The sequence below is a fragment of the Tursiops truncatus genome, chromosome 1 (genome assembly GCF_011762595.2).
Source record: "Tursiops truncatus isolate mTurTru1 chromosome 1, mTurTru1.mat.Y, whole genome shotgun sequence".
NCBI lineage: Eukaryota > Metazoa > Chordata > Mammalia > Artiodactyla > Delphinidae > Tursiops > Tursiops truncatus.
Window position 1 is genome coordinate 129,069,313 of NC_047034.1, and position 19,763 is coordinate 129,089,075.

General features: G+C 36.3%; 1 protein-coding gene across 3 annotated transcripts in view; it reads right to left on the bottom strand.

Annotated features, from left to right (window-relative positions):
* The window catches only part of UBE2U (ubiquitin conjugating enzyme E2 U), a 68,797-nt gene that overhangs the window by 47,449 nt on the left and 1,585 nt on the right, over nucleotides 1–19,763 (bottom strand). For all 3 annotated transcript variants that reach the window (XM_019919309.2, XM_073788677.1, XM_019919310.2), the window contains exons 2-5: nucleotides 19,260–19,341; nucleotides 18,164–18,256; nucleotides 7,677–7,774; nucleotides 2,769–2,889 (exon numbers count right to left, since the gene is read on the bottom strand). In XM_019919309.2, the coding sequence (XP_019774868.1) occupies nucleotides 2,769–2,889; nucleotides 7,677–7,774; nucleotides 18,164–18,256; nucleotides 19,260–19,341 (394 nt within the window). The remainder of the gene's footprint in view (nucleotides 1–2,768; nucleotides 2,890–7,676; nucleotides 7,775–18,163; nucleotides 18,257–19,259; nucleotides 19,342–19,763) is intronic.

Genomic DNA, 19,763 nt, shown 5'->3' on the forward strand with positions numbered 1-19,763 from the left:
GCCGCTCCGCAGCATGTGGGATCCTCTCGGACCGGGGCACGAACCTGCGTCCCCTGCATCGGCAGGCGGACTCTCAACCACTGTGCCACCAGGGAAGCCCTTTATGTGTATTTTTTCATTCATTCAATCTACAAATTTTTATTCAATACTTATAGCCAGAGACTGCTACCTGGGCACTGAGGATATTGCTGTAGCCGAAAATTAATGCCTACGGATATGATACAATTACCTGCCTCTTGAGTTTCTCATGTATACAAGTAACTATCTGTTCCACTTTTGTGTTATCCAAAAATGGGATAATTTCTCCTTTGCATTTTCCAGACCTTCTTATTAATATATTAAACGTACATGAAAGCTGATTCTTGCAGCACTGTAGTGGAGACCTTTTCTTTTCAAAGTTGTTACAGGAAACTAATTCTCATTGGATGCAGTTTTTCACAGAAAACCACATGGTACTATGCTACCATCTAAGTTAGAGTGAACGCATTTTTCCGCACTTCATTTCCCACCACAGCAGCTGCCTCTGCTGTATCACGGCACTCTTTCTCTATGAAGCACAGAAAATCATTTTCTTCCTGGCACTATAGGTACCACTCCAGTCCTGCTGTGATGGCAGGCAAGCTGAAAACGATTTGCTCTCTTGGATTCCCACATATTTCACCAACACAAATAAAGCATATAGTGAAAACCTACCAAAGCACTATTTGCTTTGTCACTCATTTGTTGGGTGATTTGGCAACGTGGACAGCTTTCCTGTCTGGTTTGTTGGCAAAGCAGGAGGACTGAAAGGAGTGAAGGGTGATGTCAGCCTGAGAGAAAAGAAGAAAAGGAAGGGCCAATTTGTCTTGCAGTTTCTTCTCATCCTTCTCTCTGCAGGGCAAAACCAAAGTCATTTACCATAGAAAATTCTTTAAAACCAGTTTTAAAATTTGCATTCACCAGAATATGGACATAGCTTTGTACAGAATATTTCTGGGTAATGACAGTATTGTAGTGCATGACAGAAGGGATACATGTCGTTCATTTGCTCATTCCACAAACACTTCCTGAGTGCAGAGGACACAGCAGGGGATGCTACAGTATTCTGGTTGGTCAGAAATATGATCAGAGTGAAGCGGTACCATTCCTCTGTGGACAAACCAGCCTCAAAACTGTCAGGGAATTTTGAGGAACTCCGCGACAATCATGACATATTTGAAGATACTGGAAAAGATGCCTGATCAATATTGCATCTGACCCAGATGCCCTGTGGAGGAGGACTTGAACTTGGCCACAAACTGTACAGACCTGACTAATGGGCTGGCAGGTCCTAGAACGGGATGGACGAAGAGATCGTGGACATCTAATGGAGAGAAAAAGCACAAGAGACATCAGTTTGGCAGAGTGAGTCTGAACAGCGAGTCCTGCTGATTGGGGAGCTAATAATGCCCGTTACCGTGTGAGGCTGCTGTGCACTGCCGAAAGGAGGGCAGAATGTAAAGGAAAGAGCTATGTCACTAGGATCCCAACCTTCACTTGTGGCAAACACCCCTGGGCATAAGGAGCCAACAGCATTGCTCTGCTAACTGCAGAGAGAGCACAGGAGCAATAGAGGTGATGGAATTAAGAGTCAAGAAAAGGTTCCTGGCAGGATGAGAGGGAGCAGACCAACGGTATCAGGAAAACATTGGTCAATAGAGCAGAAAGACTGAAAAGGCTCAGATGTCATTTCCACATGGATCCTTTGAAGGAATACCTGGAGGAAGAACTCTCCAGAAAGAAAAATGCTGAAAGCTTTCCTAATCAAGGGGAAAGGAGTCCCAGATCAGTAAGATCTGGGGGGTGCTAAAGGTGAAGTCAGAAATATCCATTACAGATCAGAGAGTTAAAACTGGTGTCATATCTTTATGATGGGTAGACTAGTTTTGATCAGCACCATTCACCCATATGACCATTACTTTTATTTATTTATTTTTGCAGTACGCGGGCCTCTCACTGTTGTGGCCTTTCCCGTTGCGGAGCACAGGCTCCAGACGTGCAGGCTCAGCGGCCATGTCTCACGGGCCCAGCCACTCCGCGGCATGTGGGATCCCCCCAGACCGGGGCACGAACCCGTGTCCCCCACATTGGCAGGCAGACCCTAACCATTGCGCCACCAGGGAGGCCCGACCATTACTTTTACAGATACTAAGCCTATGATTTTTGGTAATCTTTTAAAAAGGACCACACTAAACCAGCCAGAGAAAGACAAATATCTTATGATATTGCTTATATGTTGAATCTAAAAAAAATGATAGAAATGAACTTACATACAAAACAGAAATAGACCCACAGACATAGAAAACAAACTTATGGTTACCAAAGGGGAAAGGGGGTGGGCAGGGGTAAATTAGAAGTTTGGAATTAATATGTACACACTACTATATATAAAACAGATAACAAGGACCTACTGTATAGCACAGGGAACTCTACTCAATATTTTGTAATAACCTATAAGGGAAAAGAATCTGAAAAAACAGATATATAAAATAGATATATATGTATGTATAACTGAATCACTTTGCTGTACACCTGAAACTAACACAACATTGTAAATCAACTATTCTTCAATTAGGAAAAAAAGGGATCACACTGATGGATTTGAAAAAGAGGTACAGTAGGAGAGATCTTAGTATGACTTCATTACTGAAAATGGATACAGAAAATATTGCCGTATACAAGTTACTTGCTAGATCATTTACTTGGTATAAATAATAACTGGCAAATAACAATAAGTAGGCACTTCTTACATTGTAATGGCTGGTGGAAACGTCTTCGAATTATTTGCCTGTACAGAGTTTCATCTTTATTCAGTATATGGGCTGCTTCCAAATTCACTGGATTTTCTAGCACTGGATTAGAAAGCATAACCTATAGGAAAACATATAGAACATAGAGTTTTTAAAGTAACTTTTTTCTTAGAGCAAAAAGACAAACCAATACATACAACATTCAAGAAGCATTCATTAAATGCCTACAATGTATCCACCTGGAGATAGAGACAAAGACAAAAGAGACATGGTCCCTACTCTCAAGAAACACTTGATCTATCTTGGTTTTATACTGTACATTCATGAGCCAAACATTAGGATCAAAGCAAGTTACAAGTTCCTTCCTGTAACTTATTTCTTCCTATCACATAAATTTAAATTGATTTTTTATGGAAAGGGAAGTAAACATTAGAAAACATTGAAACATTTCCATTAAAAATACATTACATTTTAACATGAGATCATATTTAGATCGTGAATAAACAAACACATGTATTAAAAACTTGCATGCAATTCAATATCCCTCCAGATCACTGAATACTTAACTTGGTATCTGTAGTAGTTTTCTATTGCTGCTATAACAAATTACCACAAATTTAGCAACTAAATCAACACAAATTTATTATCTCACATTTCTACAAGTAGGAAGTCAAGGTTGATTGGGCTGGTTTTTCTCTTCCAGACTGAATAAGACTGAAATCAAGTCGTCGATTGGCTGAGCTCTTACCAGAGGCTCTGGGAAGAACATGCCTCCCAACTCATTCAAGCTGTCTGTTCGCTGAATTCAGTTCCTGACTTCAGTATTTGTAAGACTGAGTTTCCCGTTTCTTTCCTGATGATTAACTGGGGGCTACCCTCAACCCTGAGATGTCTCTCGCCAGTCCTTACACTTGGACCCCTACGTGTCAGAGGCAAAGGTGTGAAAAATCCTTCTCGTGTTTGCTCCCCTCCTGTCATATCCTTTCTCCGTCTTTACTGTATTTCTCTGAGTGACTCTTCTGTCTTCCTTTTCTGTTGTTAAGAGCTCATGGGATTACTTTGGGCCCCCTGCATATTTCAGGAATAACCTTTCTATTTTAAGGTGAGCTGATTAGTAACCATAGTTCCATCTGCAAAGTTCCTTCACACCTAGATTAGTGTTTGACTGAGTAACCAGAGAATGGGAGTCTTGGGGGACATCTTCAAAATTCTGCCTTCAATAGTATTTGCACATCTGGACGAAATAGGTGACCAGTAGTAACTAAAACTTAATAGTTCTGCTAGACCATGATCTTGTTTATCTGGCATCTCAAAATTAATATTAGCCCAAATTTGAAAAATTTATTCAATAATTCAGTATACTGAATCTTACGTTATAACATACAAATTAGATAATAAAATATAGCCAAAAGAACAACTACCAGAATGTCTTAAGTGTAGATACAGGTCAGAGTGGATTACTGTGGCTTAAGAGTCATGGAAATGATAGCAATCTTTCACTAATAAAAGCAGTAATCTGACATCTGATATTTCAAATCCAACAAGAATTTTCTGCTGTTTTTTTTTTTTCTATTTGGAAAACACCTTGGGCTATATTTCTCAGAATATTATAATTGCTTAAATAAGGATTGCACTATATCTTTCAAAGTGGGTGGGAAGCAGATGAAACTTTTCTTCAAGAGCGAGCTTTTGCTCTTTGGCTGGAGAGATAATCTTACTCAGAGAGGCACATCTGGTAAAGTTTATTCAATAGTCTTTGCATTGACCACTGTGCCTAAGACCTTTTCATATAATATACACACAAGCTATTAAGTATATTTAATGATTTTTTAAGAACTAGAATGTAAGGAATAATTAAAATATATAAATCAGACACCCTGCTAAAATAGTAAAAAAATAAAATAACAGTCCAACTTTTAAAGTCACCATGTGATAGTATGAAATAATATAAAAAGCCATCTGGAGGATAAATACAAACATCTGAAGCATCAATAAACAACTGTACCAGTGGGTACATGTTGTAATATCCAATTAGTTATAGCCCATGAAATTGGAATTTCTTCTGTGGATGAGTGTTGGTACTTACTTTTTCATTGTATATGGAAGTACAAGTTTTCAAAGAAATCAAGATTATAAAAATTTTAGGAGGAGATGATTAGCATATTTAGACTTTAAAGTATTTTAAGCACCATTTCAAGTACCACCCCCTTGTATAACAATGTGATAATTATAAATGTGTCTCACCTGTTATTCAAAAGGTAGTAGTCAGAAAGCAATCTCAATTTAAATTACTTAAATAAAATGAAAAACTCAGTTCCTCAGTTACAGTGGCCACATTTCAAGTGCTCAGCAGAACATGAGACTAGAGGCTACTATATCGGACAGCACAGATATTGAACATTTCCGTAAGCACGGAAAGTTCTATTGGGCAGCACTGACCTTCAAAGTACTATTAAATAGCCATTAAAATATTAATTGTAGCAATCTGGAATTACTTGAGATAAAATGTGAAGTGAAAAGGAAATAGGCTATATAATTTGAACATATATACCATCATTGCAACGATGTAAAAATTCAGATTTGTTGCTTCAATCATGTTACTTAGTACCTATCACCCAAATTAGACTTGTTTCCTGACCTCAGGGAGCTTACAGTCCAACAGGGGAAGACAGATAAGGAAACGGTATATGCGTTAGAGCATTATAGCGCTCTCATAGAGATTTGCTTAGGGTACCACTTTGCAAAGAAAACCTCCTTCCCGCCAAAACCAAAGCCATCAATTTCACCTAGGAAAGGAAATCAGGAAAGGCATTGCAGAGGAGGGCTCTATTGACCCGACTCTTACAATGTGAGCAGCTGCTTGCTGAACAGACTGAGAAAGAGGGAATAAAATGGGCTGCTAGTCAGATGCGGAACTGGACTGAGCACTTTTTAAAGTGCAAGACTGACTTAGGTTTGTAACTTTAGAGTTTAGAACTCTATAAATGCTTTTTAACATGAATTGAACCAAGCACTGTGAGTGGAAAAAAAAAAAAAAAGAAGATATCAATATTTCAATAGGAGCGGGATCCCCCAGTGTGTTTGGGAGAGTTAAAGCCGAGGTGTGAGAAGTAGATCATCATTTGTCAGGCAACAGAATTTGGGCTTGACCCTGCAGGAAATGTGGAACTGAAGATTTAAAACCGAAACAAAGGAGACAAAATTAGAAGAAAATGCTAATAACAATAGGGTAAGGAATTTTCTTTATGATTACCAGTGATTTTCTTTTCCTTTCCACTATCTTAAAAATCTTCTCTAATGTGGGCATATTTGTTTTATAAATCTATTTGAAAAATAAAAACAACTGTGTAATCTACTGGCTTTCCATGATGTATTTGGCAACACTTTGTTGTCATTTTGTATTACAGGTTAAAACTAAGAACAATCAAAATATTAACTAGATTTTATTGAATTCTTTTCTTGGACAACTCATGGTTCTAAGTACTTTACATGTTATTTATTCATTTAGTCCTCACAAGTTATATGAGGTAGCTACTAACAGCCCCATTTTACTGATGAAGAAACTGAGGCAATGAGAAGTGAAGAAACTTGTCCAACAGTGCAAAGGTATTAAGTGGCAGAACCAAGATGTGAAGCCAAGCTATCTAAAATTACAGCCCTCAATGTACCTTTTATTAAATTATTCTGCTATTCAAATTTTTCACCATTTCATTCTGGTTTGCCCTCACTCATTACATTCCTGAGAACATTCATTTTTACTATTTTTAAGGCCAACCCTATTTAGGTAGAAGAGACAGGATGACTCAGTTTGAAGGAATCCAGAAGATCAATCACAAATCTCTGCACAACACGCTCACTTACTTCCTCAAAGTTTTTGCTCCAATCTCTCTCCCAGAACATGGCCTGGCACTGCTATATATGCTCAACACATATTTGTAGAATGAATGAATAAATAAATCGAACATTGAATTTTTAAAAATATTAAATTTTACTCAGCATACTAAGATGACTAGATAGAAAGTTAATGATTAGTTTTATTTTCAAAAACAAGAAATGGGAGAGATGAAATTTGTGTTATAATTCTATGTTACAGAGAAAATTCAATTAAGCCAGAATACTTTATTCTCCAGGTATTCCAGATGATCAAAATTTAATAGTTTATCTCCATATATTATCAATGATAAATAGATAGAATATCGTGGACAGACTCTAGTGGATAGAATCTTGCTGAGCCAGATGTAAGTGGTCAAAGCAAGTGTCACTCAAATCATTTATCTTAGCATTTCAGGATGAGAAGGGAGGCTGTTTGAGGGTCGGGAATAACACAACATGGAGGCATGCTTCTAAAGACCATGGATCTAGGAGGTGAAGGGTGCATTCTAGAAACAGGCATCTACTGAGGAGAGGAGGAAATTCCTGGTTTAATTGTTCACGGGGTTTGATATGAAAGCTTATAAAAGCAGGTCTCTAGTACTGTCAGAAACAAAGGATAAAGCTGAACATTTTACGTTGTAGTCACTTGATTCACCTCTCGGAGGAAGGCAAGGTTCATGAATGCGGAAAGATCCAAAAGGCCTGTTCAACATTATAAAGTGAAGTTAGGAGCCAAAAGCAAACCTAAGACTGTATTTCCAGAGTTGACACCATCCAAACAGTTCTTTTCTTCTTTTATAAAATACATATTCTTTGGCTGGGAAGGGCCTAATCTATCGATTTCACTTTAAAAATAATCGTCTTTATAATTGAAGTTCCATTTTACAGTCTTGACGTAGAAATGTTATTGATTTATATAAGCTTACTCAAATCCTTTAAACATTTAACTATGCATTGTACATTTTATTCGTTATATTTTGAGTAATTGGGGTAATTAAAAGTATTAAAGACAGCATTATATTAATCTGTTCTTACCTGGAGGGTAAGTAAGATGCTGCTCAATGTATAGCTTCTATTCCACTTATGAGTGTTGTCCAAAAAATCTATACAGGGACGGCCAGTATGTGGGTCTACTGTATTAAAATAATACATTAATATTAATCCATAAAATTATTATTTAAAACTTATGAACATCAACAGGTCATAGCAAAGTTAGAAAGCAAATGACAAAGCAGGAAAATTATTTGCATTGCATGTGACAGACACTTAATACAGAGCAGCTGTTAGAGCATGGACTTTGGTGTCAGACACACAGATTTGACAGTTGACCCCTCCACTTATCAGCTGTGTGACGTTGAGCAATTAACTTTACCTCTCTAGGTCTCACTTGCTTAGTATATGAAATGGGGATATGATTGAAGTACCTACTTTCACTGAAAAGAATTTAAAAAATAAAGCCCTTAATAGAGTACCTGGCACATAGTGGATCCTCAAAAAATGATAGCTATCATTATTAATAATACTTTTATTAATGTATAAATAATTTTTGTAAATGAATAAGAAAAACATTTATATTCCAATAGAAAAATCTTGCAATAAAAAGGTAAGACCTGGGAAGAAAATTTTGAAAAGGTGAAAAGAGGGGTGTTTGATTTGGTACATTGTACTGTAAACTACCATAATAGTAACAGCGCAATGGACACAAGATTTGAGTGAACAATGCAATAAAAGAATTTAGAAACAAATCCTAGTTGGTATTAAAACTGTTGTAAGTTACAAGTGAAATTATGACTCAGTGGTGAAAGAAAAGATGATGGTATAGAAAGTTTTGTGCACACTATTCATGGTCCTCCAGTATTTGCTCTCTCTTTCCTCCATTTCTTCTCGCTATAATAAGAAACTTGATGCCTGCCCCATCCCCATTGCCCCATGTGGTTTTAGATGAATACATAGTTGCCCACATTTTCCCAGCCTTTCCTCTAACAAGATGTGGCCGTGTGACTAAGTCTTAATCATGAGACATTGGCAGAAGTAAAGTGTGTACCTTCTGGATCATATTTTCTTAAGGAAGTTGTTCTGCCCTCTTCTCTTTTTCTCTCCCTTTACCACTGGCTGGAAATAGTGACAGAGTAAATGTCTAAGGTCAAGAAATTGAACCCACACACTGAGGATGGCAAAACCTCCCTGCCAGCTTTGTTCCATTACATCAATATATAAATTGGAAAGATATATGAAAGGTTGGCCTATGCCCTAACACAGTTAATTAACTAAGTCAGTATTTGGAAAAAAATACACATACACACACACACACACACACACACACACACACACGTGTGTGTGTGTGTGTGTGTAGTTTTTGGGTTTTCTTATTAAATAGAATTATATTTTACATTTTATTCTTCAAAGTATTTTTTCATTTAATAGTAAATTGACAACATATTTCTGGACATGTTTATTCAAAAAATATTTGAGCACTAACAATATGCCAGGTAGTGAAGATTCCAGGGCACAAGAATGACCAAAGAGTAAAGTCTTCATATATCTTCCTTGCTATGTTTAAAAGCAATGTATATACCTGTAAGATATTTTACTTAAAAATTCCTATATTAATGGACATTGGAGTTATTTCTCTTTTCCTTATTTGCAACATTGTTACTGGAAACAAAATCTTTATTAATTAAATATTAATAAGAATATTAAGCATATTCTTTATACAGATCCCTAAAGTCTCCACCCCAAAACTATTAGAACTAGTAAATGAATTCGGCAAGGTTGCAGGATAAAAGATTAATATACAGAAATCTATTGCATTTCTATACACTGATGATGAAATATCAGAAAGAGAAAGAAAAAAAATCCCATTTAAAATAGCAGCAAGAAAAACCCTTAGAAATAAATTTAAGCAAGGAGGTGAAGGACCAATACCCTGAAAACTATGAAACACTGACGAAGGAAAATGAAGATGATTCAAAGAAATGGAACAATATCCCATGCCCTTGGATTGGAAGAATTAATATTGTTAAAATGGCCATACTACCCAAAGCAATTTACAGATTTAATGCAATCCCTATCAAAATACCCTGGACATTTTTCACAGAACTAGAACAAATAATCATAAAATTCATATGGAGCCACAAAGCAATCTTGAGAAAAAAGAACAAAGCTGGAAGTATAACCCTCCCAGACTTTAGACTATACTAGAAAGCTACAGTAATCAAAACATCATGGTATTGACACAAAAACAGACACATAAATCAATGGAACAGAACAGAGAGCCCCAAAATAAATCCGTGCACTATGGTCAATTCATCTACAACAAAGGAGTCAAGAATATACAATGGAGAAAAGACAGTTTCTTCAACAAGTGGTGCTGGGAAAATTGGGTAGCCACATGCAAAACAATGAGATTAGAACATTCCCTCACACCACATACAAATTAAATTCAAGATGGTTTAAAGAGCTAAATGTAAGACCAGAAACCATAAAACTCCTAGAAGAGAACATAGGTGGAATACTCTTTGAAATAAATTATAGCAATATTTTCTTGGATCAGTCTCCTAAGGCAAAAGAAATAAGAGCAAAAATAAACAAATGGGACCTAGTTAAACTTAAAAGCTTTTGCATAGCAAAGGAAACCACTGACAAAATGAAAAGACAACCTACGGAATCAGAGAAAGTATTTGCAAATGATGCTACCAACAAGGGGTTAATACCTACAATATACAAACAGTTCACATGGTTCAATATCAAAAACAAACAAACCAATCAAAAAATGGGCAGAAGACCTGAACAGACATCTTTTCAAAGAAGACATACAAATGGCTAACAGGCACATGAAAAGATGTTCAAATCACTAATTATTAGAGAAATGCAAATCAAAACAACGAGATAAAAAAAAAAAACGAGATATCACCTCACATCTGTCAGAATGGTTATCATCAAGTCTAAAAATCACAAATGTTGGCAAGGATGTGGAGAAAAGGGAACCCTTATACACTGTTGGTGGGAATGTAAATTGGTACAGCCACTATGGAAAAGAGTATGAAGGTTCGTCACAAAACTAAAAGCAGAGCTACCATATGATCCAGCAATTCTACTCCTGGGTATATATCCAGAAAAAATGAAAACACTAATTTAAAAAGATACACGCACCCCAATATTCACAGCAGCACTATTTACAATAGCCAAGATACAGAAGCAATCCAAGTGTCCATCAACAGCCTCACCCACCAGGGAGTGGACACAAGAAACAAGAAAACAATGATCCGGCAGCCTGCGGAACTAAGTCCACAAATGCAAGTCAGAAACTACCCTGGGACCAGCTGGTCCCTGGCCCTTGGAAGACAAGAGGGGAGTGTACTTCTGGGACACAAAGGGCATCCCTTACAGAGGGCCACTTCTCCAAGGTTGAGAAACATAACCAACCTTCCACATACATAAAAATAGAAATAGAAATTTAGACAAAATGAGACAGCAGAGGAAGAGGTTCCAGATGAAAGCAAAAGATAAAACCCCAGAAGAAGAATTAAGTGACACGGAGATAGGCAATCTACACCAGGAAGAGTTCAGAGTACTGATCACAAAGACGATCCAAGAGCTCAGGAAAAGAATGGATGCACAGCGTGAGAAGTTACAGGAAGGTGTTAACAAAGAATTAGAAAATATAAAGACCAACCAAGAAGAATACAATATTGTATTGAAGAATACAATAACTGAAATGGAAAATACACTAGAAGGAGTCAATAGCAGAATAAATGAGGCAGAAGAACAGATAAGTGAGCTGGAAGACAGAGTGGTGGAAATCACTGCCGCAGAACAGAATAAAGAAAAGAGAATGAAAAGAAATGAGGACAGTTTAAGAGACCTCTAGGACAATGTCAAATGCACCAACATTCGCATTATAGGGGTCCCAGAAGAAGAGAGAGAATAAGGGACTGAGAAAATATTTGAAGAGGTAACAACTGAAAACTTCCCTAATATGGGAAAGGAAACAGCACCCAAGTCCAGGAAGCACAGAGGCCCATATAGGATTAACTCAAGGATAAATACACCAAGACACATAGTAATCAAACTGACCAAAATTAAAGATAAAGAGAAAATATTAAAAGCAACAAGGGAATCCCCATAAGGTTATGAGCTGACTTTTCAGCAGAAACTCTGCAGGCCAGAAGGGAGTGGCACAATACATTTAAAGTGATGAAAGGGGAAAACCTACAACCAAGAATACTCTACCCAGCAAGGCTCTTGTTCAGATTTGACTGAGAAATCAACAGCTTTACAGACAAGCAAAAGCTAAAAGAATTCAGTACCACCAAACCAGGTTTAAAACAAATCCTAAAGAAACTTCTCTAGGTGGAAAAGAAAAGACCACAACTAGAAACAAGAAAATTACAAAATGGGAACGCTCACCCATAAAGGCAAGCATACAGTAAAGATAGGAAATCATCCACACATAAATATGATATGTAAACTAGTAATCATGAGAGAAGAAGAGTACAAATGCAAGACATTTGAATGCATTGAAATTAGGAGATCAGCAACTTAAGATAATCATGTATATGTACAGAATGCTATATCGAAACCTCATGGAACCACAAATCAAAAATCTATTTTATATATATATATATATACACAAAAAATAAGATAACCAAACATAACACTAAAGATAATCAAATCACAAGAGAAGAGCACAAAAGAAGAAAGAAAATAAAGAACAAGGTCCTATTGTATAGCACTGGGCACTATATTCAATATCCTGTGATAAACCATAATAGAAAACAGTAAGCAAAAGAATATATAAATGCATAACTGAATAACTTTGCTGTACAGCAGAAATTAACAACATTTAAATCAACTATACTTCAATAAAATATTTAAAAAAAGAGGAAAGGAAGAAAGAAGACCTATAAAAACAAATGCAAAACAATTAACAAAATGACAATAAGAACATACATACTGATAATTACCTTAAATGTAAATAGATTAAATGCTCCAGCCAAAAGACACAGACTGGCTGAATGGGTACAAAAATTAAGACTCAAATATATGCTGTCTATAAGAGACGCGCTTCAGATCTAGAGATGCATACAGACTGAAAATGAGGGGATGGAAAAAGGTATTCCATGCAAATGGAAATCAAAAGAAAGCTGGAGTTGCAATACTTATATCAGACAAAATAGACGTTAAAATAAAGACTGTTATAAGAGACAAAGAAGGACAGTACCTAATGACCAAAGGAACAATCCAAGAAGAAGATATAACAATTGTGTGTATATATATATATATATATATATATATATATATCTATATATATATATATATCTATGCATCCAACACAGGAGCACCTCAATATATAAGGCAAACGTTAACAGACATAAAAGGAGAACTTGACAGTAACATAATAATAGTGGGAGAGCTTAACACCCCACTTACATAAATGGACAGATCATCCAGATAGAAAATCAATAAGGAAACACAGGCCTTAAATGACAAATTAGACCGGATGGACTTAATTGATATCTATAGAGCATTCCATCTGAAAGCAGCAGAATACACAGTCTTTTCAAGTACACATGGAACCATCTCCAGGATAGATCACTTGCTGGGGCACAAATCAAGTCTCGGTAAATTTAAGAAAACTGGAATCATATCAAGCATCTTTTTCAACCATAAGACTATGAGATTAGAAATCAACTACAAGAAAATAACTTCAAAAAAACATAAACATGTGGAGGCTAAACAGTATTCTACTAAACAACCAATGGATCACTGAAGAAACCAAAGAGGAAATCAAAAAAGTACCTAGAGACAAATGAAAATGAAAACACAATGATCCAAAACCTATGGAATGTAGCAAAAACAGTTCTAAGAGGGAAATTTACAGTGATACAACCTGAGCTCAGGAAACAAGAAAAATCTCAAATAAACAACCTAACCTTACACCTAAAGCAACTAAAGAAAGAAGAACAAACAAAACCCGAAGTTAGCAGAAGGAAAGAAATCATAAAGATCAGAGCAGAAATAAATGGAATAGTAACTAAGAAAACAATAGAAAATATCAATGAAACTAAAATCTGCTTCTTTGAAAAGATAAACAAAATGGATAAACCTTTAGTCAGACTCATCAAGAAAAAAGGGAGAGGGCCCAAATCAGTAAAATCAGAAATGAAAAAGGAGAAGTTACAACCGACACCACAGCAATACAAAGGACCATAAGAGACTACTACAAGAAACAATATGTCAATAAAATGGACAACTTAGAAGAAATGAACAAACCTTAGAAAGGTACAATCTCCCAAGACTGAACGAGGAAGAAATAGAAAATATTAACAGACCAATTACAAGTACTGAAATTGAAACTGTGACTTAAAAACTCCCAACAAACAAGAGTCTAGGACCAGATGGCTTCACAGGCGAAGTCTATTAAACACTTACAGAAGAGTTAACACCTTTCCTTTTGAAACTATTCCAAAAACTGCAGAGGAAGGAACACTTCCAAACTCATTCTATGAGGCCACCATCACTGTGACACCAAAATCAGGCAAAGATTTCACAAAAAAAGAAAATTACAGGCCAATATCACTGATGAACCTAGACGCAAAAATCCTTAACAAAATACCGGCAAATTGAATCCAACAATACTTTAAAAAGATCATACACCGGATCAAGTGGGATTTATCCCAGGGATGCAAGGATTTTTCAGTATCCACAAATCATTCAGTGTGATACACCACATCAACAAATCGAAGAATAAAAACCATATAATCATATCAATAGATGCAGAAAAAGCTTTTGATAAAATTCAACATCGAATTATGATACAAACTCTCCATAAAGTGGGCATAGAGGGAACCTACCTCAACATAATAATGGCCATATATAACAAACCCACAGCTAACAACATCATACTCAGCGGTGAAAAGCTGAAAGCATTTCCTCTAAGATCAGGAACAAGACAAGGATGTCCACTCTCGCCACTTTTAGTCAACATAGGGCTTCCCTGGTGGCGCAGTGGTTGAGAGTCTGCCTGCCGATGCAGGGGACATGGGTTCGTGCCCCAGTCTGGGAAGATCCCACGTGCCGCGGAGCAGCTGGGCCCGTGAGCCATGGCCGCTGAGCCTGCGCGTCCGGAGCCTGTGCTCCGCAATGGGAGAGGCCACAACACTGAGAGGCCCGCGTACCGCAAAAAAAAAGGAATACAAATTGGAAAAGAAGAAGTAAAACTTTCACTGTTTGCAGATGACATGATGCTATACATAAAAAATCCTAAAGACACTACCAGAAAACTACTAGAGCTCATCAATGCATTCAGTAAAGTTGCAGGATACAAAATGTATACACAGAAATATGTTGCATTTCTATTCACTAACAATGAAAAATCAGAGAGAAACTAAGGAAATAATCCCATTTACCATCACATCAAAAAGGATAAAATACCTAGGAATAAACCTACCTAAGGAGGCAAAAGACCTGTACTCTGAAAATTATAAGACGCTGATGAAAGAAATTGAAGATGACACAAACAGATGTGTTCTTGGACTGGAAGAATCAATACTGTCAAAATGACTATAGTACCCAAGGCAGTCTACAGATTTAATGCAATCCCTATCAAATTACTAATGGCATTTTTCACAGAACTAGAACAAAAAAATTTTTAAATTTGTATGGAAACACAAGAGACCCAAAATAGCCAAAGTAATCTTGAGAAAGAAAAACAGAGGTGGAGGAATCAGGCTCCCTGACTTCAGACTATACTACAAAGCTACAATCATCAAAACAGTATCAGACTGGCACAAAAACAGAAATACAGATCAGTGGAACAGGATAGAAAGCCCAGAAATAAACCCACACACATATGGTCAATTAATCTATGACAAAGGAGTCACGAATATACAATGGAGAAAAGATAGTCTCTTCGATAAGTGGTGCTTGGAAAACTGGACAGCTACATGTAAAAGAATCAGATTAGAACACTCTCTAACACCATACACAAAAATAAAGTCAAAATGGATTAAAGACCTAATGTAAAACTGGATACTCTTAAACTCCTAGAGGAAAACATAGGCGGAATACTCTGACATAAATCACAGCAATATCTTTTTGGATCTGTCTTCTAGAGTAATGGAAATAAAAACAAAAATAAACAAATGGGGGCTTCCCTGGTGGCGCAGTGGTTGAGAGTCCGCCTGCTGATGCAGGGGACATGGGTTCGTGCCCTGGTCTGGGAAGATCCCACATGCCACGGAGCGGCTAGGCCCATGAGCCATAGCCACTGAGCCTGCGCGTCCGGAGCCTGTGCTCCGCAACGGGAGAGGCCACAACAGTGAGAGGCCCGTGTACAGCAAAATAAAAAATAAAAAAAATAAAAAAATGGGACCTAATTAAACTTAAAGGCAAACGAAACCATAAGCAAAACAAAAAGAGAACCTACAGAATGGGAGAAAATTTTGCAAATGATGTGAGCAAAAAGGGATTAATCGTAAAAGTATACAAACAGCTATACAGTTCAACATCAAAAAAAAAAAAACAACCCAATCAAAAAATGGGCATGAGATCTAAATAGACAGTTCTCCAAAGAAGACTTATATATGGCCAACACGCACATGAAAACTGCTCCACATTGCTAATTATTAGAGAAATGCAAATCAAAGCTATGTTGAGGTATCACCTCACACCAGTCAGAATGATCATCATGAAAAAGTGTACAAACAATAAATGCTGGAGAAGGTGTGGAGAAAAAGGAACCCTCCTACACTGTTGTTGGGAATGTACATTGGTACAGCAACTATGGAGAAATGTATGCTGCTTCCTTTAAAAAACTAAAAATAGGGCTACCATATGATCCTGTAATCCCACTCCTGGGCATATACCCAGAGAAAACTATAATTCAAAAAGATACATGCACCCCAATGTTCACTGCAGCACTATTTACAATAGCCAAGACATGGAAGTAACTTAAATGTCCATCAAGAGATGAATGGATAGGGCTTCCCTGGTGGCGCAGTGGTTGAGAGTCCGCCTGCCGATGCAGGGGACACGGGTTCGTGGCCCGGTCCGGGAAGAACCCACATGCCGCGGAGCGGCTAGGCCCATGAGCAATGGCCGCTGAGCCTGCGCGTCCCGAGCCTGTGCTCTGCAACGGGAGAGGCCATAGCGGTGAGAGGCCCGTGTACCGCCAAAAAAAAAAAAAAAAAAAGAGATGAATGGATAAAGATGTGGCATACATATACAATAGAATACTACTCAGCCATTAAAAAAGAATGAAATAACGCCATTTGCAGCAACATGGATGGACCTAGAGATTATCATACTAAGTGAAGTAAGCAAGACAAAGACAAATATCATATGATATCACTTATATGTGGAATCTTAAAAAAAAACAGTACAAATGAACTTATATTCAAAACAGAAATAGACCCATAGACATAGAAAACAAACTTACAGTTACCAAAAGGGAAAGCAGGGGGAGGGACAAATTAGGCATTTGGGATTAACATATACACACTACTGTATATAAAACAGATAAGTAACAAGGACCTACCGTATAGTGCAGAGAACTATACTCGATATTTTGTAATAACATATAAGGGAAAAGAATCTTAAAAAGACTACATATATAACAGAATCACTTTATGGTACACCTGAAAATAACACAACATTGTAAATCAACTATACCTCAATATAAAACAAAAACACACTAAAAAAAAAAAAGCACTTGTTTATAACCTTTGCCCATTTTTCTGTTGCTTTCTGTTTTTTCTTACTGATCCACAAGTGGTCTTTACATATTATAAATATTCTGTTTTATGCATTGCAAATATTTTCCCTCAGTTTGCAAAAGTCAGTGTATTTTTATCTCTGTTTATAATGTCGTTAGCTATAGAGAAGTCTTAAAAAGTTTATGTAGTTTAATGTGTCATGCTTTTCTCATGGTTTCTAGGATTTGTTGTTTTTAGAAAAGCCTTTCTCACCACACCCATAAAAGTTCTATTAGATTTTCTTTTTAGCATTAAAATTTTTTGCATTTGTAATCGATCAAGAATTTACTTCGCATATGACTTGAGGTAGCAATCTAACTTACTTCTTTCTAAACTGTTAATTTGTCTGTGCATTATTTTTATAGTAAAAAATTAGGTCCAACTAAAATACTGAACAATACAGGAATTAAGTTTATCATTCAGTCATTAAAAATTATATTTTGAAGAATGTTTAATATTGCAGAAATAAATGTATTATGTCACTTTAAGTAAAAATATATAAAACTTTGTGTAATAACTCAACTATGTAGATAAAATGCATACTTGGAAGAAGGAAATAAATTTGGTTAAATATAGAGAATAGTATCTCTCTGAATTAGGATTCAGGTGATAATTTTTTTCTGCCTTTTAATATTTTCCCCAATAAGCGTGCTTACTTTTATAATCGTAACAAAGTGATTAAAAAGAAACATTATTAAACACTAACAAAGAACAAGGTTAATGGGGACAGAACTCGTGATGATAAAAATTTCATTTGTTCCTTACCATTTGGATGAAAAGGAATTGTTCTAAATTTCACAACTGGAGGGACAAAATTATACTCCGATGTAAAATTTATTCTCAGTTGGAAGAATGATCCTGTGATACAAAAAGAAACATTTTTACTAAAGTGTCATGTTGAACTGATTAACTGTAACCTAACACTGAAGTTTATTCCTACAGTTTAGCCTCCCCAAGGTCCCTAGAGTTTTATTATATTAATAAGTAAATTGGATTATAGGATGCCTAGACTCCTCTAGATGGTATAACAGACTCCTCACAATCTAATTCCATGTTTTCAGCCACATTCCCACTAGTCCTTTCTACCCACTGACCCTGTCCCCCTAACACCCGGCCCCTTCACTGTGTATCTCATCTTTACTGAACTCACTGCTCCAGAACCCTCTCTTGCCACCTCATGTCAGGCTGTTTACTCTGCCTGGATTTCCTTCTGATTCTAAACCTGGTGAATTCTCACATATTTTTTAGGACCCAACTCAAGGGTCACTTCCTTGGGAAGCCGTTCCTGACTCTCCAAGGCAAAATTAACTAATCACTGCCTCCTCGGTATTCCATTCAAAATCCATAATAGAACATGTTATATTTTATTGTAATTACCCACTTACATGCTTTTCTCCCCTACCTCACTAAACAAATGTATCTTGTTAATCCGCAACTGTAAGAGTGCGTGGTCATTAAAGCTTATAGTTGCCTAGTTTGCCTGAGAATTTGATTTATGGAAATTTGTGGGAAAATCATAGAGGAAAAAAATGAGACATAATTGTGGGATTTTTCTGCCAACAGGCATTTTGTTAGCTATTCTCTGACTTCATGGAAGACTGTCAGATGATATTCTCAATTGATAATGCTTTCCTGTGTGTGCTTCTTAAAATCATGATAACATCAAGATTGGGCATAAAGAAAAATTCAAACCTGAAATTTCCATCCATGTTGACAAATGGCAAAAAATTAAACCATATAATAAAAAAATAACATGTAAATACTTTAAGAATTCTAGAAATTTATACAATGCAACCTTAAAGAAAATAGGCTAATAATACAAAGACTTTTAAAAAAGTAAATTAGTTCTGAAAGCACAAACCATGCCAAACTGTATTCTGTAGACCTTCAATATCAGCTTCCCATTGCATCATATCTTCACTTACAGGAAAGCCAGTAATACCCTTTAATTAAGAAAAATTAAAGCAGAAAAAAGATTAAATATTTAGTGCAGCTTGGAAAATCAGATATTAGATTACAATGAATTCCAAAAGCTCTACGTTTTCTTTTTCTGATAATTTTTTTTTGATTTTGGGAAGGTGTTATATATCGCCTTATTACAGAGAAGATAGATTCCAGAAAAACATGCAATAGCAAATTTTAAATAAATCAGTAGTGTAGTGTGCAAATCACAAGTGGGACAGTAAGGTCAAGACTAGAATGTGTGGCCTATGTAAGACAACAGACAATTTAAGACTCAAATTCAAAATGAAAGAAATAGTTGGAAAGCTTGCATTTCTTCAAAGATTTTAAAAACCATATGGATGCTATATAAGCCATGAAGTAAGAAAATTTTCATTAAGAAAAACACAACTCTAAAATTATG